Raw genomic sequence first — 20,665 nt, 5'->3', positions numbered from 1 at the left:
GGTATCCCAGCATCCTTTTGACTTAGTTCATTCTGATGTCTGGGGTCCAGCTCCCTTTGATTTGAAAGGTGTTCATCGCTACTATGTTTTGTTTATTGATGATTTCTCTCGTTACACTTGGCTCTACTTCATGAAATCTCGTAGTGAGGTTCTCTCTATATACAAATGATTTGCTGCCATGGTTCACATTCAGTTTTCCACACATCTTCGTACTTTTCGTGCTCACTCCGCTGGAGAGTATATCTCCTAGCTGTTGCGTGGCTTTCTCGCAGAACAGGGTACCCTTGCCCAGTTCTCCTGTCTTGGTGCTCATGCTCAGAATGGAGTTGCCGAACGTAAGCATCGTCACCTGCTTGAGATGGCTCATGCACTGATGATTGCCGCCTCTCTTCTGCCCCACTTTTGGGCTGAGACTGTTTCTGCATCCACCTATCTCATCAGCATTCGGCCATCGACTGCTCTGCAGGGTGGTATTCCTTTGGAGTGTCTCTTTGGTCACTCTCCTGACTACTCAGCTCTTCGTATGTTTGGATGTGTGTGCTACATCCTTCTTGCCCCGCGCGAGCGCACCAAACCGACTGCTCAGTCGGTTGAGTGTGTTTTCCTTGGCTACAGTGATGAGCACAAGGGCTATCGCTGTTGCGACCCTGTTGGTCGTCGCTTGCGCATCTCGCGTGATGTGACCTTTGACGAGTCTCGCTCTTACTACCCACGTCCATCTTCCTCGAGCTTCTCTGTGGACGACATTTCTTTTCTTCTCCTTCCCGATACACCCTGCTATGTGCGTCATGTTTCACCTCTTCCTCCTACACCTCTCATTCATTCTCATTCACCACCGACACCATCTTCTCCATCCTCCTCCTCCACCTCTACACCATCATCTCCAGTCCGTCGCCCTCTCTCACCGTTTCCTCTCCACTATACTCATCGCCCTCGTACTGAGGATGCCTCTCCTGACGTGCCTGACGCGCCTTCCACCTCTGGTGCACCTCCGTTCACGCCTACCCCGGTTCATAACCTCCGTGCTAGGCCTCGCCCTCCGCTTGATCGCTATTCTCTTGAACGGTACAGTCTCTCTGTTATTGCTGAGCCCACTTCCTATCAGACTGCCATGACTCAGCCTGAATGGCAGCTTGCGATGGCCGAAGAGCTTGCTGCCCTTGAGCGCTCTGGCACATGGGATCTGGTTTCCCTCCCTTCCGGTGTTTGTCCCATCACCTGCAAGTGGGTCTACAAGATCAAGACTCGCTCCGATGGTTCTCTTGAGCGTTACAAAGCTCGTCTTGTGGCCCGTAGCTTTCAGCAGGAGCAGGGACGCGATTATGATGAGACATTCGCTCCTATGACCCACATGACCACTGTCCGCACTCTCCTTGCTGTGGCTTCTGTTCGTCATTGGTCTATCTCTCAACTTGATGTCCAGAACGCCTTTCTCAATGGCGAGTTACTTGAGGAGGTTTATATGCAGTCACCACCGGGGTACTATGCTCCCGATGGCATGGTCTGTAGACTTCGTCGCTCCCTCTATGGTCTTAAACAGGCCCCTCGCGCCTGGTTTAATTTGAGCGCTTAATTTGCCTCTGTGGTGACTGCCGCTGGTTTCTTGCCCAGTGATCATGATCCCGCGTTGTTTGTCCACACGTCTTCTCATGGTCGGACTCTTCTCCTTCTCTATGTTGATGGCATGATCATCACTGGTGATGACTTAGAGTACATTGCCTTTGTTAAGGCTCGCCTTCGAGACCAGTTCCTCATGACTGATCTTGGTCCTCTTCGCTATTTTCTTGGGATTGAGATCTCCTCGACCTCTGATGGCTTCTACATCTCTCAAGAAAAATATATTCAGGATCTTCTTGCTCGCGCTGCTCTCGGTGATGAGCGCACAGTTGTGACTCCTATGAAGCTCAACATTCAGCTTCGTGCCTCTGATGGTGACCCTCTTCCAAATCCCACTTGCTATCGTCACCTCGTTGGCAGCCTTGTCTATCTTGCTGTTACGCGTCCTGACATCTCCTATCCTGTCCACATCCTAAGTCAGTTTGTTTCAGCCCCCACCTCTGTCACTATAATCACCTCCTCCGTGTTCTACGATATCTTCGTGGCACGATCTCTCAGCGCCTTTTCTTTCCCCGCTCCAGCTCTCTTGAGCTCCAGGCCTACTCTGATGCTACCTGGGCTAGTGATCCCTCTGATCGACGCTCGCTGTTTGCTTACTGTGTCTTTCTTGGTGGCTCTCTTATTGCCTAGAAGACAAAGAAACAGACTGCAGTTTCTCGCTCGAGTACAAAGGTTGAGTTGTGAGCCATGGCTATGTTGACGACTGAGGTGATCTGGTTACAGTGATTACTTGAGGACTTTGGTGTGTCTGCTACTACCCCGACTCCCCTACTGTCAGACAGTACCGGTGCTATCAGTATTGTGCGTGACCCGGTGAAGCATGAGCTCACCAAGCACATCGGTGTGGATGCCCACTTTGTGCGTGCTGCTGTGCATGATCAGACTCTCGCTCTTCACTATGTGCCCTCTGAGTTACAGTTGGCTGACTTCTTCACGAAGGCACAGACTCGAGCGCAGCATGACTTTTTCCTCTCCAAACTCAGTGTTGTTGATCAACCATGAGTTTGAGGGGGTGTGTTAGATGTGTATAGTCTCTTTTCGGTATATCCCCATTGTATAAGGGGTTTCATGCACTTTACCACACATGTATATGTAATGGCCTTTGGCCCTTAGTAAAGTCAGTTGCTCATTATCCAACAGTGGCGACGACGGCGAGGGTGGCGGCGCTCGGGGGAAAACTTAATCGCCCCCGAGTCGCCTGCGTGAGACGGCGCGCGGGGGGGGGGGGGGGTGGTGGTGGTGGTGTTATGTGATTATGTTGTCAGTGCAAGTGCTTGGTATTCTTCATTTCACCTTACCTCTATCAGTGCTCTACAATCTGATGCTACTGATCTACTCGATCCTATTGCAGTATCTTGTCAGTATGAACATAGTACAGTACTACTTGTTTACAAAAATCAAACAAGGAGAACTATACGATCTTTGATTTTTGCTGTATGAACCCTGTCTCTAGATATTAAAACAAAAGCTAGCGTGGAAGCAAGAGTGGTTTCTCTATATCGTCTGCCACGACCCTGTCTGCAGGAGGAAGAACATGGCCTTCTTTCTTCTTTGCCCACAGAACTGCATAAAGGCCGGAGAAAAGAAATACCATCCCTAGTATGCTGCAGCAAAGCAAAGCCCCCAAAAATATCAGCCTATTCCTTGCCATGGAAAACATGAAAACCCAAGAAAATTGTACTCGATCTTATCTCAGGGTTATGCCATGGAAACACATGCAACTTGAAGGAAGCATTTCTTTAGACTAGCTTTCCCAATAATAGTATATAGGTACTTTTCTCTCATCATGCATGAACTCTTATCTCAGGGTATGCATGTATGTATGCTTGTACGAACCTTGCTGGTTGCACCACCCGCCCCAAGAAGAGGGCGGAGAAGATTGCGGAACCCACGGTCTGCGTGGGGCTAAACAGTGAGACGAGCACAGGCCCCTTCTTCTCTAGCACCCACGTCTGGTACATGATGGACACGGAGCTCACCAGACTACCCTGTTATGTTGTTACAATGTACTACGTCAACCTCAGCCTCAGTAGCCGCATGGTCGCTCATTTCACACAAGTTTTGGCAAGCACGCACCACAAACACAAGGGAGAGGATTATTCCGGTGCTGATCTGGGGCGTCCCAGGGCCGAGCCTCCCTGTGGTAAACACCTGGAACATCCCTGTCAGCAAGGCGCCGATGAGTGAGGTCATGGCGCAGAGGGTAAAAGGTGCCGGGAAACGGATCAGGGTTGCTGCCTGCAATTGCGCATGCATGCATCAGGGCCAAGACACGCAAGACGGTAAGTTAATCAAGTTATTTGTGAGCATGGAAGTGAACCTGCAGGATTATCGTGCCCGAGAGCACGAGCACCGCACCCAGGAGGCACAGGCAACCGACGACCCAGGCTGCTAGGTCTGGCGATCTTCGGCCCGGTGGAGTGGCAGGGCTCTGCAGGATGCTCATGGTGATGGCTCCCCCCAGGCACAGAAGAGTCCCCACTATCTTGGCTCTTGTGTACCGGCACTTGAGATCAACCCTCTCAAACCTACAATTATTTATTTACAGATCACACTCGCTGCCCTCCAAACATTTAGCAGACGGCAACAAATATAATACCGGAGGCAGCCCGCGACAACGAAGATGAATCCCGGGGCCAGGTTCAGCATCGCGGAGGCGATGGCGGGGGATGTCTTCTTCATGCCATCCAGCATGAGGGCTTGGAACACAGTCACCCTGTAAGCAATTCATTAATAAATAAAGCATACATACATATATGTTCATGAACATACTCCGTATATGTTTGCTTTAGTTTCTTACCCTCCCAGAGACAGCACCACCAACTCAAGGATCAACCTATTGCTCAGCTCCGATGGCCATTTGTTCCTGCCACACATGATGAAAGCAGCAAGGTGGGCTAACGAATTGTTCAATGCGCATGCATGCACGCGAGAGCGAGATACCTCCTACCTGTCGAGGTTGAGGGCGAAAGGGAGGGTGAGGATCCCCGTGGAGAGGCTGCCGAAAGTCACCAGGAAGAGCGGGTCCAGGCCCAGCGCCAGGATCGGCGTCAGCACCACCATGTACGCCGCGCCGGCAAGCTGCACGGCAACCATCCCCACCGAGATCGCCGCGTCCTCCCACCACCGCGCGGCCACGGTGGCGGCCATGTATGGCTGCCTGCCGGCCGGGGTGCCAGTGCTATACCTAGGCTAGCTAACTACTCGCTCGGTCGGTCGTCCAAGCCTGGTTGCCGGCCGGCGGTTGTTTTTCTCCTCCTTCCCCTTGTCTCGGCGTTCGTGGAGCATGCAAGCGGGTGCCCACTCCCTGCTGCGCACATCTCGCACTGTCTCTCGCCGTCAGTTCCCAGTTTGCTATTTTGAGGCGAGAGCCTCCCTCCCTATCTGGCCCGAGGCTCAGGGTGGACGCGGTCCGGTCCGGTCCGGGCTTTGACCGAGCCAGCCTTTGGACCGGCCGCGGCCGGTCCGGTCCGGACCGGACCGAGGTGGCCAGCGAGCCTGTTTTATAGGACCGGACCGAAGCAGCAAAAGCTCGGTCAGCCCGAATGGACCGTATGGGACCGATGGCTGGGAGTGCTCTGCTGACCACTGTTTAGGCTGCTGTGTGGTTTGTAGACTGTAGCTGCCCTGTAGTGTCATTGTTTAGACTGTAGCTGCCCTGTAGCTGCTCTATTCAGCTTTTTGGCCACTATTTAGACCGTGGGTTATCCTGGGAGTGCCATGTTGATCTTTTTTGCCACAGTTTAGGCTGTCCAAAAAACAGCACATAATATCTACAAAAAACAGCACCCTTTCCCTTCTCATTCCCCTTCTCCTTCACCATTATCTACAAAAAACAGCACATAATATCTGCAGTCAGTACATTAATCAAGCGCAAAAAATTCATCTTCTTCTTTTTGTAGCATAGAAAATCATCTAGTACTAGTGCAAATAAACATAATTATCTCCTGACCATTATCTATAAAAAACAGCACATAATCCCCCTCTCATTCCCCTTCTCCTTCACCATTATCTCCTGACCAAATCATCTACTACTAGTGCAAATAAACATAATTTATCTCCTGCCATTATCTACAAAAAAACAGCACAAAATCCCCCTCTCATTCCCCTTCTCCTTCACCATTATCTCCTGACCAAATCATCTACTACTAGTGCAAATAAACACAACTATCTCCTGACCATTATGTACAAATAAAACAGCACATAATCCTCCTTCTCCTTCACCATTATCTCCTCACCAAATCAAAGACTTGCCAGCAAGATTGTTCAGCTCACTAAACTACAACATCTACTCTGTGACGTAGATTAGAGGAAGATACCAATCGGGATTGGGGCTTGGGAGTATGAAAAACTTAAGAACAGAGATCTCAGGAGGCTACCTTTTCCTCTTTGTGGCGCTCCGTGAGGAACCAGGGAAGGACGGACCGACGGCGTGCTGGCCTTGCTGCCTCCCCGACGTACACGTGCTCCTCCAGCTCGGACTCGGACCAGATGGCGCCGTCGGTGAAGGGAGAGCCGCGGGCAACGGCGCCGTCGCCTGGGTTAGGGTTAGGGATAGAGGAACAGAGGAGGAGGCGCTGGAGGGGGCAGAACGCAGAAGGAATCGAGCCAGGGCGGAATGGAACGAGGGGAGGGGGTCGCTCGGCTCGGGGTGGGCCTCTCGATGGCTAGATCTGTAGTTCTGTACACTTGATGGGCCTTGCCGCCTGCGGTCCGCTCGGTCGGCCCGGATAAAGACCGGACCGGACCGAAAAAAATTCGGTCTCCTTTTCTGGGCTCGGACCGGCTAGTTTTCCTGTCGGGCCTGGACCGTACGGGCCGGTCCTAAACGGGCCACGAGCGGGCCGGAAAGCCCGCTCGTGCCGTCCAGGCTGACCCGAGGCACCTGTTGCTTAAGGAGAATCCTTTTTTTTAGGGAAGTTTTTTTTTGAGGGAAGGGCTTAAGGAGAATCCTTAATGCTGATGAAGATTTCTAAACAAAGCAGTACTAACACTTTTACTGTTTATTCGCTCAGCTACGGCTTCACTCATTACCGTCTATCTGCGGCGATCCGAGGGCCCTTAGTCATCCACTGTTTATCTTCTTTCTCTTTAGATCCTGTTGCTGGCTATATAGTATAAGCCGTGTAACAGGCATGATAGTATACAGGTTGAACCCCCTGCATAATCGAGTATTTCAGCTAATATATTCTCCTCAGTTCATTGCTTCACTTACTCAATCTTTGGACCTTCTGAATCATGAGCACGTCTTGCCTGAATTAGTCTTAAAATTCTCGACGACGTGATTGGTCTTTCGATGCTTTTGGAGTTTCGAACTCCTATAAACCCCCCCCCTCTGTGTCAGGGATCCCGGCTTAGGTGCGTTTTTCTCTAGTGGCGTTGATCAACAGTAGACCGGTCAAGAACACGTTCATAGTGGTAAAATTCCGACATTCTGCACTAGATCATGCACATCTTGGTGGCAGTAGGAGATGGCGGCGGAACTGGAACTGCAAATATTGCTAACAAGTGTTCGACACATGGTCTACAACAGGAACTCGGCCTAAGAGTGAAGGTATTCATGCACACCACTTGTTGGATTTGATTCCTTACCTCTGTGGCAAAGTTCTTCATGTAACAATCCATCAAGTCCAACAATGTGTATCCGCGGAGGTGATTGGTGAAGTGTTTTCTGCATATGGTGAAGTGGCAGAAATGTTTCAGTCCCCTCAGTTGCATTTACACACTCATGCCCCTTCTTTATTCATCGTGGCACCCCGTTTGATTATAGCAAAATAGCACTGTATTCAAACGGACCGCCCCACATGTCAGCCCAGGAAATCAACTTGGCGTGTACTTTTACAATTCATGAATAAGAGGTACAAACCATTCAACAAAAGAGAGCTTTATTGAACAACACGACTTTACAATGTCAGCATGCAAGGCTCCAAGACTCAACAGTGCACTGAGGTTGGAGTGATACATAGTAGTCCTCGGTGGCTACTCCAGAGATATCTGAAGAGGAAACTCTATCTATGGCAGTACGATCCTAGCACAGCTCCACTCCACACGGATCTTTTTGGGTTACTCTCCTAGCCCACAAATACTCCGACTCCTAACGGAAAACAGATCCTAACCCTGACCACGTCAAAGGCCAGTTGAGTACTTTGAATGTACTCACAAGCAAATCAATCATATCCCACCCAAGCAAACATTCCATGACATTCAAACATGTCTACCTCTTAACAATAATAACATGGCTTAAACCTCTATCAAGATTAACAACTGAAGTAAAAGCAGTATGAAATTACTATCATAATCATCTATCCTCATATCAATCACTAAAATCATTCCCAAAATATGATCATTTCTAATACGAAAGTCATACCCCAATCATGTCAATCTCTAATACTAAAGTCATTCCCCAAATATGATCACCTCTAATAGTGAAGTGATTCCCCAAATATGACCATCTCTAATACTAAAGTCATTCCCCAAATATGATCATCTCTAATACTAAAGTCTGTCCATCAAAGATATACATTCTATCTAAGTAACTAGCTGAGGTAACTATAATAGAACAACAATAAAGCATAACTAGTAAATAAGCAGAGTATCCAAGTCATCATAATCCTCATAGCCATCCACTAGCTCAACCCCAAGTTCCTAATGTTGGTGCAATAATTTGCCTCCTTATGTTTTGGAGTTTGTTGACGTACACAGAATGGGACTTATGTGTTTGCTAGTGCACACAGAGTAACAGGTCCTTGGAGTCAAGACGAGTTTGATTCAAATGCCAAAGATAATCACCTGAGTGGAAGTGAAAGTTATCACCGAAGATTATGATAACAAGAGTGACCCCTCAAAAATTGCCGACGCAAAGCAATTGGTTCGGTGCTTGTTTGAAGGAAGTGACTGCGACCGAGAAGATTAAAGACGAAGTGAAGACGTAGAATTTATTTCGTTGTTTCTCTCCTCTATATTGTGTCACAGGACCACCGTACTACTAAGAGGGGTGTAGAGTTGGAAGCCTTGATTCTTTGATGCTAAACCCAAGTCCTATGAAAGTTGTGAGAGAAATCTCTTTGTGTTCTGAGCAAATACTTGCCAGCAAGAGACTATGATCTTCTTTGCTGCGAGAGATTTGTCTCTGACCGAGGAGTTAGCATTACTTGGTCCTTAAGTAATGCTATCGTAGCTCTTGAAATGCGATCGTTGTGAACGTGTCGGTTGGCCATTGGCTGGAACACGTCTCCAAAATGGTCATTTCCCACCAGGGAAGGCTGCGGCTATAAATAGCTACCCCGCACCGGCGTTGTTTGGTGGCTGCTCCGTTTGATTGTGAGAAGAGTGTTGAGCAACCCCCTCTCCTGAGTGATTTGATTTTAAAATTCACCGAGAGAAAAACCCAAGAGCTAAAAAAATAGATAGTAGTTCAGCATCACTCGAATCTAAGTCCAGTACGCTCCGCCTATTACTCTTCGGACCTGCAAACTCTCTAGACGGTTAGGTGTCAATTTCTTCAGAGACCAAGAGTAATTGTGGTTCTCGAAGAAGAAGTCTGTAAAGGTTCGAAGATTGCCTCAAGTATCTACCACGAGTGATCAACATTTGTTGACGAACCAATTGTCAAGGAGAATAGGGCGAAGAGAGTTTATATTCCGTGTTAAATCACAACCCCTCCAACCAGACGTAGTCCTCTTGCAGAAGGGCAAACTGGTCTACCAAATTCCTTGTCGCCATCGAGCATCACTAGTTACCTCTGCTTCTCCTCTTTACATTTGAATTTTTTCAATCATGTGATTTGTCTCGATGCATGCTTTTAGATTCCATTCGTTAGTTTGTATTCACTCACTGTACATTATTTTCATTCGCTCCACTGCTAGGTTTCGAGACTTTTGATATTTTCGAAGAAATTTTAAAACTCCCGTTCACCCCCCTCTGGTAGACATACTTCGTTCCTACAATTGGTATCAGAGCAAGGTACTCCTTGACTCTGCTCATTTTAGTCTAACCACCTTAGAGTTTAAGTATGTCTTCAGTGAGCTACAAGTCGCACCTCAAGATTCCCATCTTTGATGGGATGGACTATCCCTTCTGGAAAGAGAAGATGAAGATCCGTCTCCGAGCTATTGATGATGATACATGGAACGTGGTGCATACTAGATTCACGGTTGAAGTGCCCCAGGTCCCCACTGACCGCGAGAAGAAACTCATTCAGATGGACACTCATGCTAAAGATAAAACTGGTGGCCATCTCTCTCGTGCTCAATTTCTTCGCTATCGTCAGTGTGAAATTGCAAAGGAATCGTGGGACATTCTCGAAAAGATAAAGGAGGGTGTTTTTGTTGGGGAACGTAGCAGAAATTCAAAATTTTCCTACGAGTCACCAAGATCTATCTATGGAGAAACTAGCAACGAGAGAGAGGGGAGTGCATCTATATACCCTTGTAGACCGCTAAGCGGAAGCGTTCAAGTGAACGGGGTTGAAGGAGTCGTACTCATCGTGATCCAAATCACCGGAGATCCTAGTGCCGAACGGACGGCACCTCCGCGTTCAACACACATGCAGCCCGGTGACGTCTCCCATGCCTTGATCCAGCAAGGAGAGAGGGAGAGGTTGAGGAAGACTCCGTCCAGCAGCAGCACGACGGCGTGGTGGTGGTGGAGGAGCGTGGCAATCCTGCAGGGCTTCGCCAAGCACCACGGGAGAGGAGGAGGACTTGGGAGAGGGGAAGGGCTGCGCCAGAACTTTTATAAAGCTCCCATGCACCTCCCCACTATATATAGGGGTGGAGGGGGCTGGTTTCTTGCCCTCCAAGTCCATTGGGGCGTTGGCAAAGGTGGGAGGAAATAAATCCCATCATTTCCTTCCCCACCGATTGTTATCCCCCTTTTTTAGGGATCTTGATCTTATCCCTTCGGGATATGATCTTATTCCTTCTAAGGGGGAATCTTGGTGCACCTTGACCAGGGGTGTGGGGCCTTGCCCCCACTACCCACGTTCATGTGGGTCCCCCCATGCGGGTGGGCACCACTCCGGAACCTTCTAGAACCTTTCCGATACAATACCGAAAAATCCCGAACATTTTCCGGTGGCCAAAATAGGACTTCCCATATATAAATCTTTACCTCCGGACCATTCCGGAACTCCTCGTGATGTCCGAGATCTCATCCGGGACTCCAAACAACATTCGGTAACCACATACAAACTTCCTTTATAACCCTAGCGTCATCGAACCTTAAGTGTGTAGACCCTACAGGTTCGGGAACCATGCAGAAATGACCTAGACGTTCTCCGGCCAATAACCAACAGCGGAATCTGGATACCCATGTTGGCTCCCACAGGTTCCACGATGATCTCATCGGATGAACCACGATGTCAAGGACTCAATCAATCCCGTATACAATTCCCTTTGTCTAACGGTATTGTACTTGCCCGAGATTCGATCGTCGGTATACCGATACCTTGTTCAATCTCGTTACCGGCAAGTCTCTTTACTCGTTCCGTAACACATCATCCCGTGATCAACCCCTTGGTCACATTGTGCACATTATGATGATCTCCTACCGAGTGGGCCCAGAGATACCTCTCCGTTTACACGGAGTGACAAATCCCAGTCTCGATTCGTGCCAACCCAACAGACACTTTCGGAGATACCTATAGTGCACCTTTATAGCCACCCAGTTACGTTGTGACGTTTGGTACACCCAAAGCATTCCTACGGTATCCGGGAGTTGCACAATCTCATGGTCTAAGGAAATGATACTTGACATTAGAAAAGCTCTAGCATACGAACTACACGATCTTTGTGCTAGGCTTAGGATTGGGTTTTGTCCATCACATCATTCTCCTAATGATGTGATCCCGTTATCAACGACATCCAATGTCCATGGTCAGGAAATCGTAACCATCTATTGATCAACGAGCTAGTCAACTAGAGGCTTACTAGGGACATGGTGTTGTCTATGTACCCACACATGTATCTGAGTTTCCTATCAATACAATTATAGCATGGATAATAAACGATTATCATGAATAAGGAAATATAATAATAATAACTAATTTATTATTGCCTCTAGGGCATATTTCCAACAGTCTCCCACTTGCACTAGAGTCAATAATCTAGTTCACATCGCCATGTGATTAACATTGATAGGTCACATCACCATGTGACCAACATCCAAAGAGTTTACTAGTGTTACTAAACTAGTTCACATCACCATGTGATTAAGACTCAATGAGTTTTGGGGTTTGATCATGTTTTGCTTGTGAGAGAGGTTTTAGTCAACGGGTCTGCAACATTCAAATCCGTATGTATTTCGAAATTCTCTATGTCATATTGTAAATGCTGCTTCCACACTCCACTTGGAGCTATTCCAAATGGTTGCTCCACTATACGTATCCGGTTTGCTACTCAGAGTCATTCAGACATGTGTTAAAGCTTGCATCGATGTAACCCTTTACGCCAAACTCTTTATCACCTCCATAATCGAGAAACATGTCCTTTATTTACTCCAAGGACAATTTTGACCACTGTCCAATGATCCATTCCTGGATCATTCTTGTACCCCTTGACTGACTCATGGCAAGGCACACTTCCGGTGCGGTACACAGCATAGCATACTATAGAGCCTACGTCTGAAGCATAGGGGACGACCTTCGTCCTTTATCTCTCTTCTGCCGTGGTCGAGCTTTAACTCTTAACTTCATACCTTACAACTTAGGCAAGAACTCCTTCTTTGACGGATCCATCTTGAACACCTTCAAGATCATGTCAAGGTATGTGCTCATTTGAAAGTACCATTTAGCATTTTTGATCTATCCTCATAGATCTTGATGCTCAATGTTCAAGCAGCTTATTCCAGGTTTTCTATTGAAAAACACTTTTCAAATAACCCTATATGCTTTCCAAAAATTCTACATCATTTCTGATCAACAATATGTCAACAAGATATACTCATCAGAAATTCTATAGTGCTCCCACTCACTTCTTTGGAAATACAAGTTTCTCATAAACTTTGTATAAACCCAAAATCTTTGATCATCTCATCAAAGCATACATTCCAACTCCGAGATGCTTATTCCAGTCCTTAGAAGGATTGCTGGATCTTTGCATATTCTTTAGCGTTCTTCAGGATTGACAAAACCTTCTGGTTGTATCACATACAACCTTTCCTCAAGGATATCATCGAGGAAACAATGTTTTGACATCCTATCTGCAAGATTTCATAAATCATGCAGTAATTGCTAATATAATTCCAACAGACTCTTAGCATCGCTACGAGTGAGAAAGTCTCATCGTAGTCAACTCCTTGAACTTGTTGGAAAACATCTTAATGACAAGTTGAGCTTTCTTAATGGCGATACTTACCATCATTGTCTGTCTTCCTTTTAAAATCCATCTGTACCCAACGGCCTTACGACCATCAAGTATTTCTTCCAAAGTCATGGATCCTCTCTCGGATTTTATGGCCTCGAGCCATTCGTCGGAATCCGGGCCCACCATCGCTTCTCCATAGCTCGTTGGTTCATTGTTGTCTAGCAACATGACCTCTAAGACAGGATTGCGTACCACTCTGAAGTAGTATGCGTCCTTGTCCACCTACGAGGTCCGGTAGTGACTTGATCCGAAGCATCATGATCACTATCATCAGCTTCCACTTCAATTGGTGTAGGTGCCACATGAACAACTTCCTGTGCCCTGCTACTCACTGGTTGAAGTGATGGTTCAATAACCTCATCAAGTCTCTACCATCCTCCCACTCAATTCTTTCGAGAGAAACTTTTCCTCGAGAAAGGACCCGTTTCTAGAAACAATTACTTTTGCTTCCAGATCTGAGATAGGAGGTATACCCAACTGTTTTGGGTGTCCTATGAAGATGAACTTTTATCCACTTTGGGTTCGAGCTCATCAACCTGAAACTTTTTCACATAAGCGTCGAAGCCCCAAACTTTTAAGAAACGACAACTTAGGTTTCTCCAAACCATAGTTCAAACGGTGTCGTCTCGACGGAATTACGTGGTGCCCTATTAAAGTGAGTGCGGTAGTCTCTAATGCCTAACCCATGAACGATAGTGGTAATTCGATAAGATACATCATGGTACGCACTATATCCAATAGGGTGCAAATATGATGTTCGGACACACCATCACATTATGGTGTTCCAGGCGGTATTAATTGTGAAACAATTTCCACAATATCTTAATTGCGTGCCAAAGCTTGTAACTCAGATACTCATCTCTATGATCATATCATAGACATTTTATCCTCTTGTCACGATGATCTTCAACTTCACTCTGAAATTACTTGAACCATTCAATAATTCAGACTTGTGTTTCATCAAGTAAATATACTCAGTATCTACTTAAATCATCCGTGAAGTAAGAACATAACGATATTCACTGCATGCCTCAGCACTCATTGGACTGCACACATCAAAATGTGTTACTTCCAACAAGTTGCTATCTTGTTCCATTTTACTGAAAACAAGGCTTTTCAGTCATCTTGCCCATGTGGTATGATTTGCATTTCTCAAGCGATTCAAAATCAAGTGAGTCCAAACGATCCATCTGCATGGAGTTTCTTCATGCGTATACACCAATAGACATGGCTCGCATGTCTCAAACTTTTCAAAAACGAGTGAGTCCAAAGATCCATCAACATGGCGCTTCTTCATGCGTTTTATACCAATATGATTTACATGGCAGTGCCACAAGTAAGTGGTACTATCATTACTATCTTATACCTTTTGGCATGAAAATGTGTATCACTACGATCGAGATTCAATGAACCATTCTTTTAGGTGCAAGACCATTGAAGGTATTATTCAAATAAATAGAGTAACCATTATTCTCCTTACATGAATAACCATATTGCGATAGACATAATCCAATCATGTCTATGCTCAACGCAAACACCAAATAACAATTATTTAGGTTTAACACCAATCTCGATGGTAGACGGAGCAGGCGATGCTTGATCACATCAACCTTGGAAACACTTCCAACACACATCATCATCTCACCTTTAGCTAGTCTCAGTTTATTCCGTAGCTCTTTTATTTCGAGTTACTAACACTTAGCAACTGAACCGGTATCTTAATACCCTGGTGCTACTAGGAGTACTAGTAAAGTACACATTAACATAATGTATATCCAATATACTTCTATCGACCTTGCCAGCCTTCTCATCTACCAAGTATCTAGGGTAATGCTGTTCCAGTGGTTGTTCCCCTTATTACAGAAGCACTTAGTCTCGGGTTTATGTTCAACCTTGGGTTTCTTCACTAGAGCAGCAGCTGATTTGCCGTTTCATGAAGTATCCCTTCTTGCCCTTGCCCTTCTTGAAACTAGTGGTTTCACCAACCATCAACAATTGATGCTCCTTCTTGATTTCTACTTTCGCGGTGTCAAACATCGTGAATACCTCAAGGATCATCATATTTATCCCTGATATGTTATAGTTCATCATGAAGCTCTAGCAGCTTGGTGGCAATGACTTTGGAGAAACATCACTATCTCATCTGGAAGATCAACTCCCACTCGATTCAAGTGATTGTTGCACTCAGACAATCTGAGCACAAGCTCAACGATTGAGCTTTTCTCCCTTAGTTTGCAGGCTAAGAAAAACGTCGGAGGTCTTATACCTCTTGACGTGGGCACGAGCCTGAAATCCCAATTTCAGCCCTCGAAACATCTCATATGTTCCGCGACGTTTTGAAAACGTCTTTGGTGCCTCAACTCTGAACCGTTTAACTGAACTATCACGTAGTTATCAAAACGTGTATGTCCGATGTTCGCAACATCCATAGACGACGTTTGGGGTTCAGCACACTGAGCGGTGCATTAAGGACATAAGCTTTCTACTGTCCGCATAATCGCTACTGTCAACTTTCAACTATATTTTCTCTAGGAACATATCTAAACAGTGGAGCTAAAGCGCGAGCTTACAACATAATTTGCAAAGATCTATTGACTATGTTCAGGATAATTAAGTTCATCTCAAGAACTCCCACTCAGATAGACATCCCTCTAGTCATCTAGTGATTACATGATCCGAGTCAACTAGGTCGTGTCCGATCATCACGTGAGACGGACTAGTCATCATCGGTGAACATCTTCATGTTGATCGTATCCTCCATACGACTCATGCTCGACCTTTCGGTCTCTTGTGTTCCGAGGCCATGTCTGTACATGCTAGGCTCGTCAAGTTAACCTAAGTGTTTCGCGTGTGTAAATCTGGCTTACACCCGTTGTATGTGAACGTAAGAATCTATCACACCCGATCATCACGTGGTGCTTCGAAACGACGAACTTTCGCAATGGTGCACAGTTAGGGGGAACACTTTCTTGAAATTTTAATGAGGGATCATCTTATTTACTACCGTCGTTCTAAGCAAATAAGATGCATAAACATGATAAACATCACATGCAATCAAATAGTGACATGATATGGCCAATATCATTTTGCTCCTTTTGATCTCCATCTTCGGGGCTCCATGATCATCATCGTCACCGGCATGACACCATGATCTCCATCATCATGATCTCCATCATCGTGTCTTCATTAAGTTGTCTCGCCAACAATTACTTCTACTACTATGGCTACCGGTTAGCAATAAAGCAAAGTAATTACATGGCGTTGTTCAATGACACGCAGGTAATACAATAAATTAAGACAACTCCTATGGCTCCTGCCGGTTGTCATACTCATCGACATGCAAGTCGTGATTCCTATTACAAGAACATGATCAATCTCATACATCACATATCATTCATCACATTCTTCTTGGCCATATCACATCACATAGCATACCCTGCAAAAACAAGTTAGACGTCCTCTAATTGTTGTTTGCATGTTTTACGTGGCTGCTATGGGTTTCTAGCAAGAACGTTTCTTACCTACACAAAACCACAACATGACATGCCAATTGCTATTTACCCTTCATAAGGACCCTTTTCATCAAATCCGATCCGACTAAAGTGGGAGAGACTGGCACCCGCTAGCCACCTTATGCAACAAGTGCATGTCAGTCGGTGGAACCTGTCTCACGTAAGTGTACGTGTAAGGTCGGCCCGGGCCGCTTCATCCCACAATACCGTCGAAACAAGATTGGACTAGTAACGGTAAGCATATTGAACAAAATCAACGCCCACAACTACTTTGTGTTCTACTCGTGTAAAGAATCTACGCAATAGACCTAGCTCATGATGCCACTGTTGGGGAACGTAGCAGAAATTCAAAATTTTCCTACGAGTCACCAAGATCTATCTATGGAGAAACTAGCAACGAGAGAGAGGGGAGTGCATCTACATACCCTTGTAGATCGCTAAGCGGAAGCGTTCAAGTGAACGGGGTTGAAGGAGTCATACTCGTCATGATCCAAATCACCGGAGATCCTAGTGTCGAACGGACGGCACCTTCGCGTTCAACACACATGCAGCCCGGTGACGTCTCCCATGCCTTGATCCAGCAAGGAGAGAGGGAGAGGTTGGGGAAGACTCCGTCCAGCAGCAGCACGACGGTGTGGTGGTGGTGGAGGAGCGTGGCAATCCTGTAGGGCTTCGCCAAGCACCGCGGGAGAGGAGGAGGACTTGGGAGAGGGGAAGGGCTGCACCAGAACTTTTATAAAGCTCCCATGCACCTCCCCACTATATATAGGGGTGGAGGGGGCTGGTTTCTTGCCCTCCAAGTCCATTGGGGCGTTGTCAAAGGTGGGAGGAAATAAATCCCATCATTTCCTTCCCCACCGATTGTTATCCCCCTTTTTTAGGGATCTTGATCTTATCCCTTCGGGATATGATCTTATTCCTTCTAAGGGGGGATCTTGGTGAGCCTTGACCAGGGGTGTGGGGCCTTGCCCCCACTACCCACGTTCATGTGGGTCCCCCATGCGGGTGGGCCCCACTCCGAAACCTTCTAGAACCTTCCCGATACAATACCGAAAAATCCCGAACATTTTCCGGTGGCCAAATAGGACTTCCCATATATAAATCTTTACCTCCGGACCATTCCGGAACTCCTCCTGACGTCCGGGATCTCATCCGGGACTCCAAACAACATTTGGTAACCACATACAAACTTTCTTTATAACCCTAGCATCATCGAACCTTAAGTGTGTAGACCCTACGGGTTCGGGAACCATGCAGACATGACCTAGATGTTCTCCGGCCAATAACCAACAACGGGATCTAGATACCCATGTTGGCTCCCACATGTTCCACGATGATCTCATCGGATGAACCACAATGTCAAGGACTCAATCAATCCCCTATACAATTCCCTTTGTCTAACGGTATTGTACTTGCCCGAGATTCGATCGTCGGTATACCGATACCTTGTTCAATCTCGTTACCGGCAAGTCTCTTTACTCGTTCCGTAACACATCATCCCATGATCAACCCCTTGGTCACATTGTGCACATTATGATGATGTCCTACCGAGTGGGCCCAGAGATATCTCTCTGTTTACACGGAGTGACAAATCCCAGTCTTGATTCGTGCCAACCCAACAGACACTTTCGGAGATACCTGTAGTGCACCTTTATAGCCACCCAGTTACGTTGTGACGTTTGGTACACCCAAAGCATTCCTACGGTATCCGGGAGTTGCACAATCTCATGGTCTAAGGAAATGATACTTGACATTTGAAAAGCTCTAGCATACGAACTACATGATCTTTGTGCTAGGCTTAGGATTGGGTCTTGTCCATCACATCATTCTCCTAATGATGTGATCCCGTTATCAACGACATCCAATGTCCATGGTCAGGAAATCGTAACCATCTATTGATCAACGAGCTAGTCAACTAGAGGCTTACTAGGGACATGGTGTTGTCTATGTACCCACACATGTATCTGAGTTTCCTATCAATACAATTATAGCATGGATAATAAACGATTATCATGAACAAGGAAATATAATAATAATAACTAATTTATTATTGCCTCTACGGCATATTTCCAACAGTTTTAACTCAGAAAGAAGCTCGCATTGATACTCTTTGAGTGAAGTTCAATCAGTTCAAGCGAATCAGAAATGAAAGCTGTCAACAAACTTTTGATCGTCTAAGTGACATTGCAAACGAGCTGCAAGGACTCGGTGCCAAATACATCATTGATCACGAAGTTGTGAAGAAACTGCTCCGATTTCTTGACAGCCCATTCGACACACTAGTTCTAATGATTGGGGAACAAGCTGATTTCAAAGTTCTCGACTCTACTGATATCATGGAAAGGCTACACACCCATGAGGAACAAGAAGAAGAAAAGAGAGATCCCTATGGCTCAAGTCACCGCAAGTCATGCTCTCAAGGCTGTGGCTAATTCTTCCTTAGAAGGAAATGCCGAAGAAGATTCAGATGACTCAGAAAGGATCAACAAAGACCCCTCCCTAATCACGAAAAGATTCCAGCGCCTTCACAGGAAGAACTAGTTTCAGAAGAAAGGATCCAACAACTCTGCCAGTTCAAAATCTTCATCAAAACCTACTGGAGATTACACCTGCTTCAAGTGCAAAAATCCAGGACATTTCATTTCATACTTCCCTCTCTGGGAAGCTGAAATCCGTGCCAGTGGAAGATATGATTCAGGAAACGACCATGGCAAAGGCAAGAGCAAGAACTATGACTCCGATAATGAGAAGAAAACGAAGAAGTTCCTCAAGAAGAAGGACGGCTCCGCCTCCAAGTCTTCGTTAAGATCTTCCTCAAGGATTCCCTCCAAGTCCTCCAACCACAAGAATACCTCTTGCAAGGCCAAGGCATACATCGGCAAGGACATGGACTCCAATGAAGGAGAGTCATCTAACTTCGAAAAAGCTGATGAATCCGATGAGGATTCCGGTGCCTCCACCTTGCATGAAACTTCTTCGAGAATCATTCAAGCGACGATGAATCTCCTGCTAACTGCTTCATGGCCAAAGCTTCGAAACAAAAGGTATCCTCCAAACATCAATATTCTTCGGATGAGGATGACCATGCTAAACTGATCAAAATTGCTAATATACAACAAAAATCTCTTGAGAAAATTGAGAAAACCTTCAGGAAATCTGAAGGGTTGTTGGTTGAGGATATAGAGAAAAATCAGTCATTGACAGAAGAGCATTCCGCTCTCAAGTCACGAATGGAAGAACTATCAAATCGTCATGATTTTCTCTCGGCCGACCACGAGAGATTGACTTATGATTACCTGAAAAGGAAACATGAACTCAAAAATGGGAACTCGAGTCACCGAGAGAGGCTCATGATGACTTGATTAGAGAAAATTCTCTTCTCACCCAACAACTCAAAGAGAAACCTGAAGTGTTTATACCACCTTGCTTAAAATGCCTTGAACGCAACAATGCTGAATCAAATGCCGAATCTTCTATGAATGCTAACCCTCTATCGAGGAAAATGGTTCTATGTCTAATTAGAATGCTAGGTTGAAGGATCTTATTCAGACATGAATGCTTAAGTCTCTCAAAGGGCATCAAACCCTTTGTGAAGTTCTAAAGAAATCCATTCTTCACAAAAATCCCAGGAAAGAAGGTATCGACTTTGAAAGGAAACTGAATGAAAATGGCTCCTACTGGGAACCTGACCAATATCCTTGCACTGTGTGGGTGCCTGCCAAGAGCAAAACGCTTGATCCAACTTTACTTTTGGGATATGACTCTCCTATCCCTGCATACACTTATGATGATTCTCTGGACAACTATAAGCTATTCAAAAACCAACATGGCGAGGCTGTTGCTCGCTATGTTGGACCAAACAGTAGGAATGGCCCCGAAAGAAAGCTATCTGGGTTCCCAGGAAAACTATCAAAGCATTGCCTATTACTAAATTACTAACCATGTAGGCAAAAATTGCTCGTTACTTCCTTAAAAAAGTTCGACAGAATGAGTACATGCATACCTCATTCAACCACAATACTCATTCATCTGGAAAGAATTTTAATGCCTATTCCTTCAATTATGCTCGCACTTCTTCGAGTAAAAATTATGGCTATCGAAAGAAATCATATCCTGCTCGCTCTTTTGTTTCGAAGCCACCTACAATGATGTGGGTGGTAAGAAAGCCTAATT

The 20,665-nt window shown here is 45.9% G+C and overlaps 1 protein-coding gene across 1 annotated transcript; it reads right to left on the bottom strand.

Annotated features, from left to right (window-relative positions):
• Positions 1-3,021: 3,021 nt before the first annotated feature.
• On the bottom strand, positions 3,022-6,403 carry LOC123041212 (WAT1-related protein At5g47470). The gene is made up of 8 exons (XM_044463885.1): positions 5,997-6,403; positions 4,568-5,443; positions 4,418-4,483; positions 4,217-4,333; positions 3,938-4,145; positions 3,694-3,855; positions 3,454-3,605; positions 3,022-3,221 (listed from the first exon to the last, which is right to left on the bottom strand). The coding sequence occupies exons 2-8, from the start codon at positions 4,765-4,767 to the stop codon at positions 3,086-3,088; spliced, it is 1,041 nt and encodes a 346-aa protein (XP_044319820.1). The 5' UTR covers positions 4,768-5,443; positions 5,997-6,403; the 3' UTR covers positions 3,022-3,085.
• Positions 6,404-20,665: the final 14,262 nt, after the last annotated feature.

Source organism: Triticum aestivum, chromosome 2B, assembly GCF_018294505.1.
Source record: "Triticum aestivum cultivar Chinese Spring chromosome 2B, IWGSC CS RefSeq v2.1, whole genome shotgun sequence".
NCBI classification, from domain to species: Eukaryota; Viridiplantae; Streptophyta; class Magnoliopsida; order Poales; family Poaceae; genus Triticum; species Triticum aestivum.
Note: the sequence above shows the minus strand (reverse complement) of the source record. Positions and strands in the feature narration are given on the sequence as shown.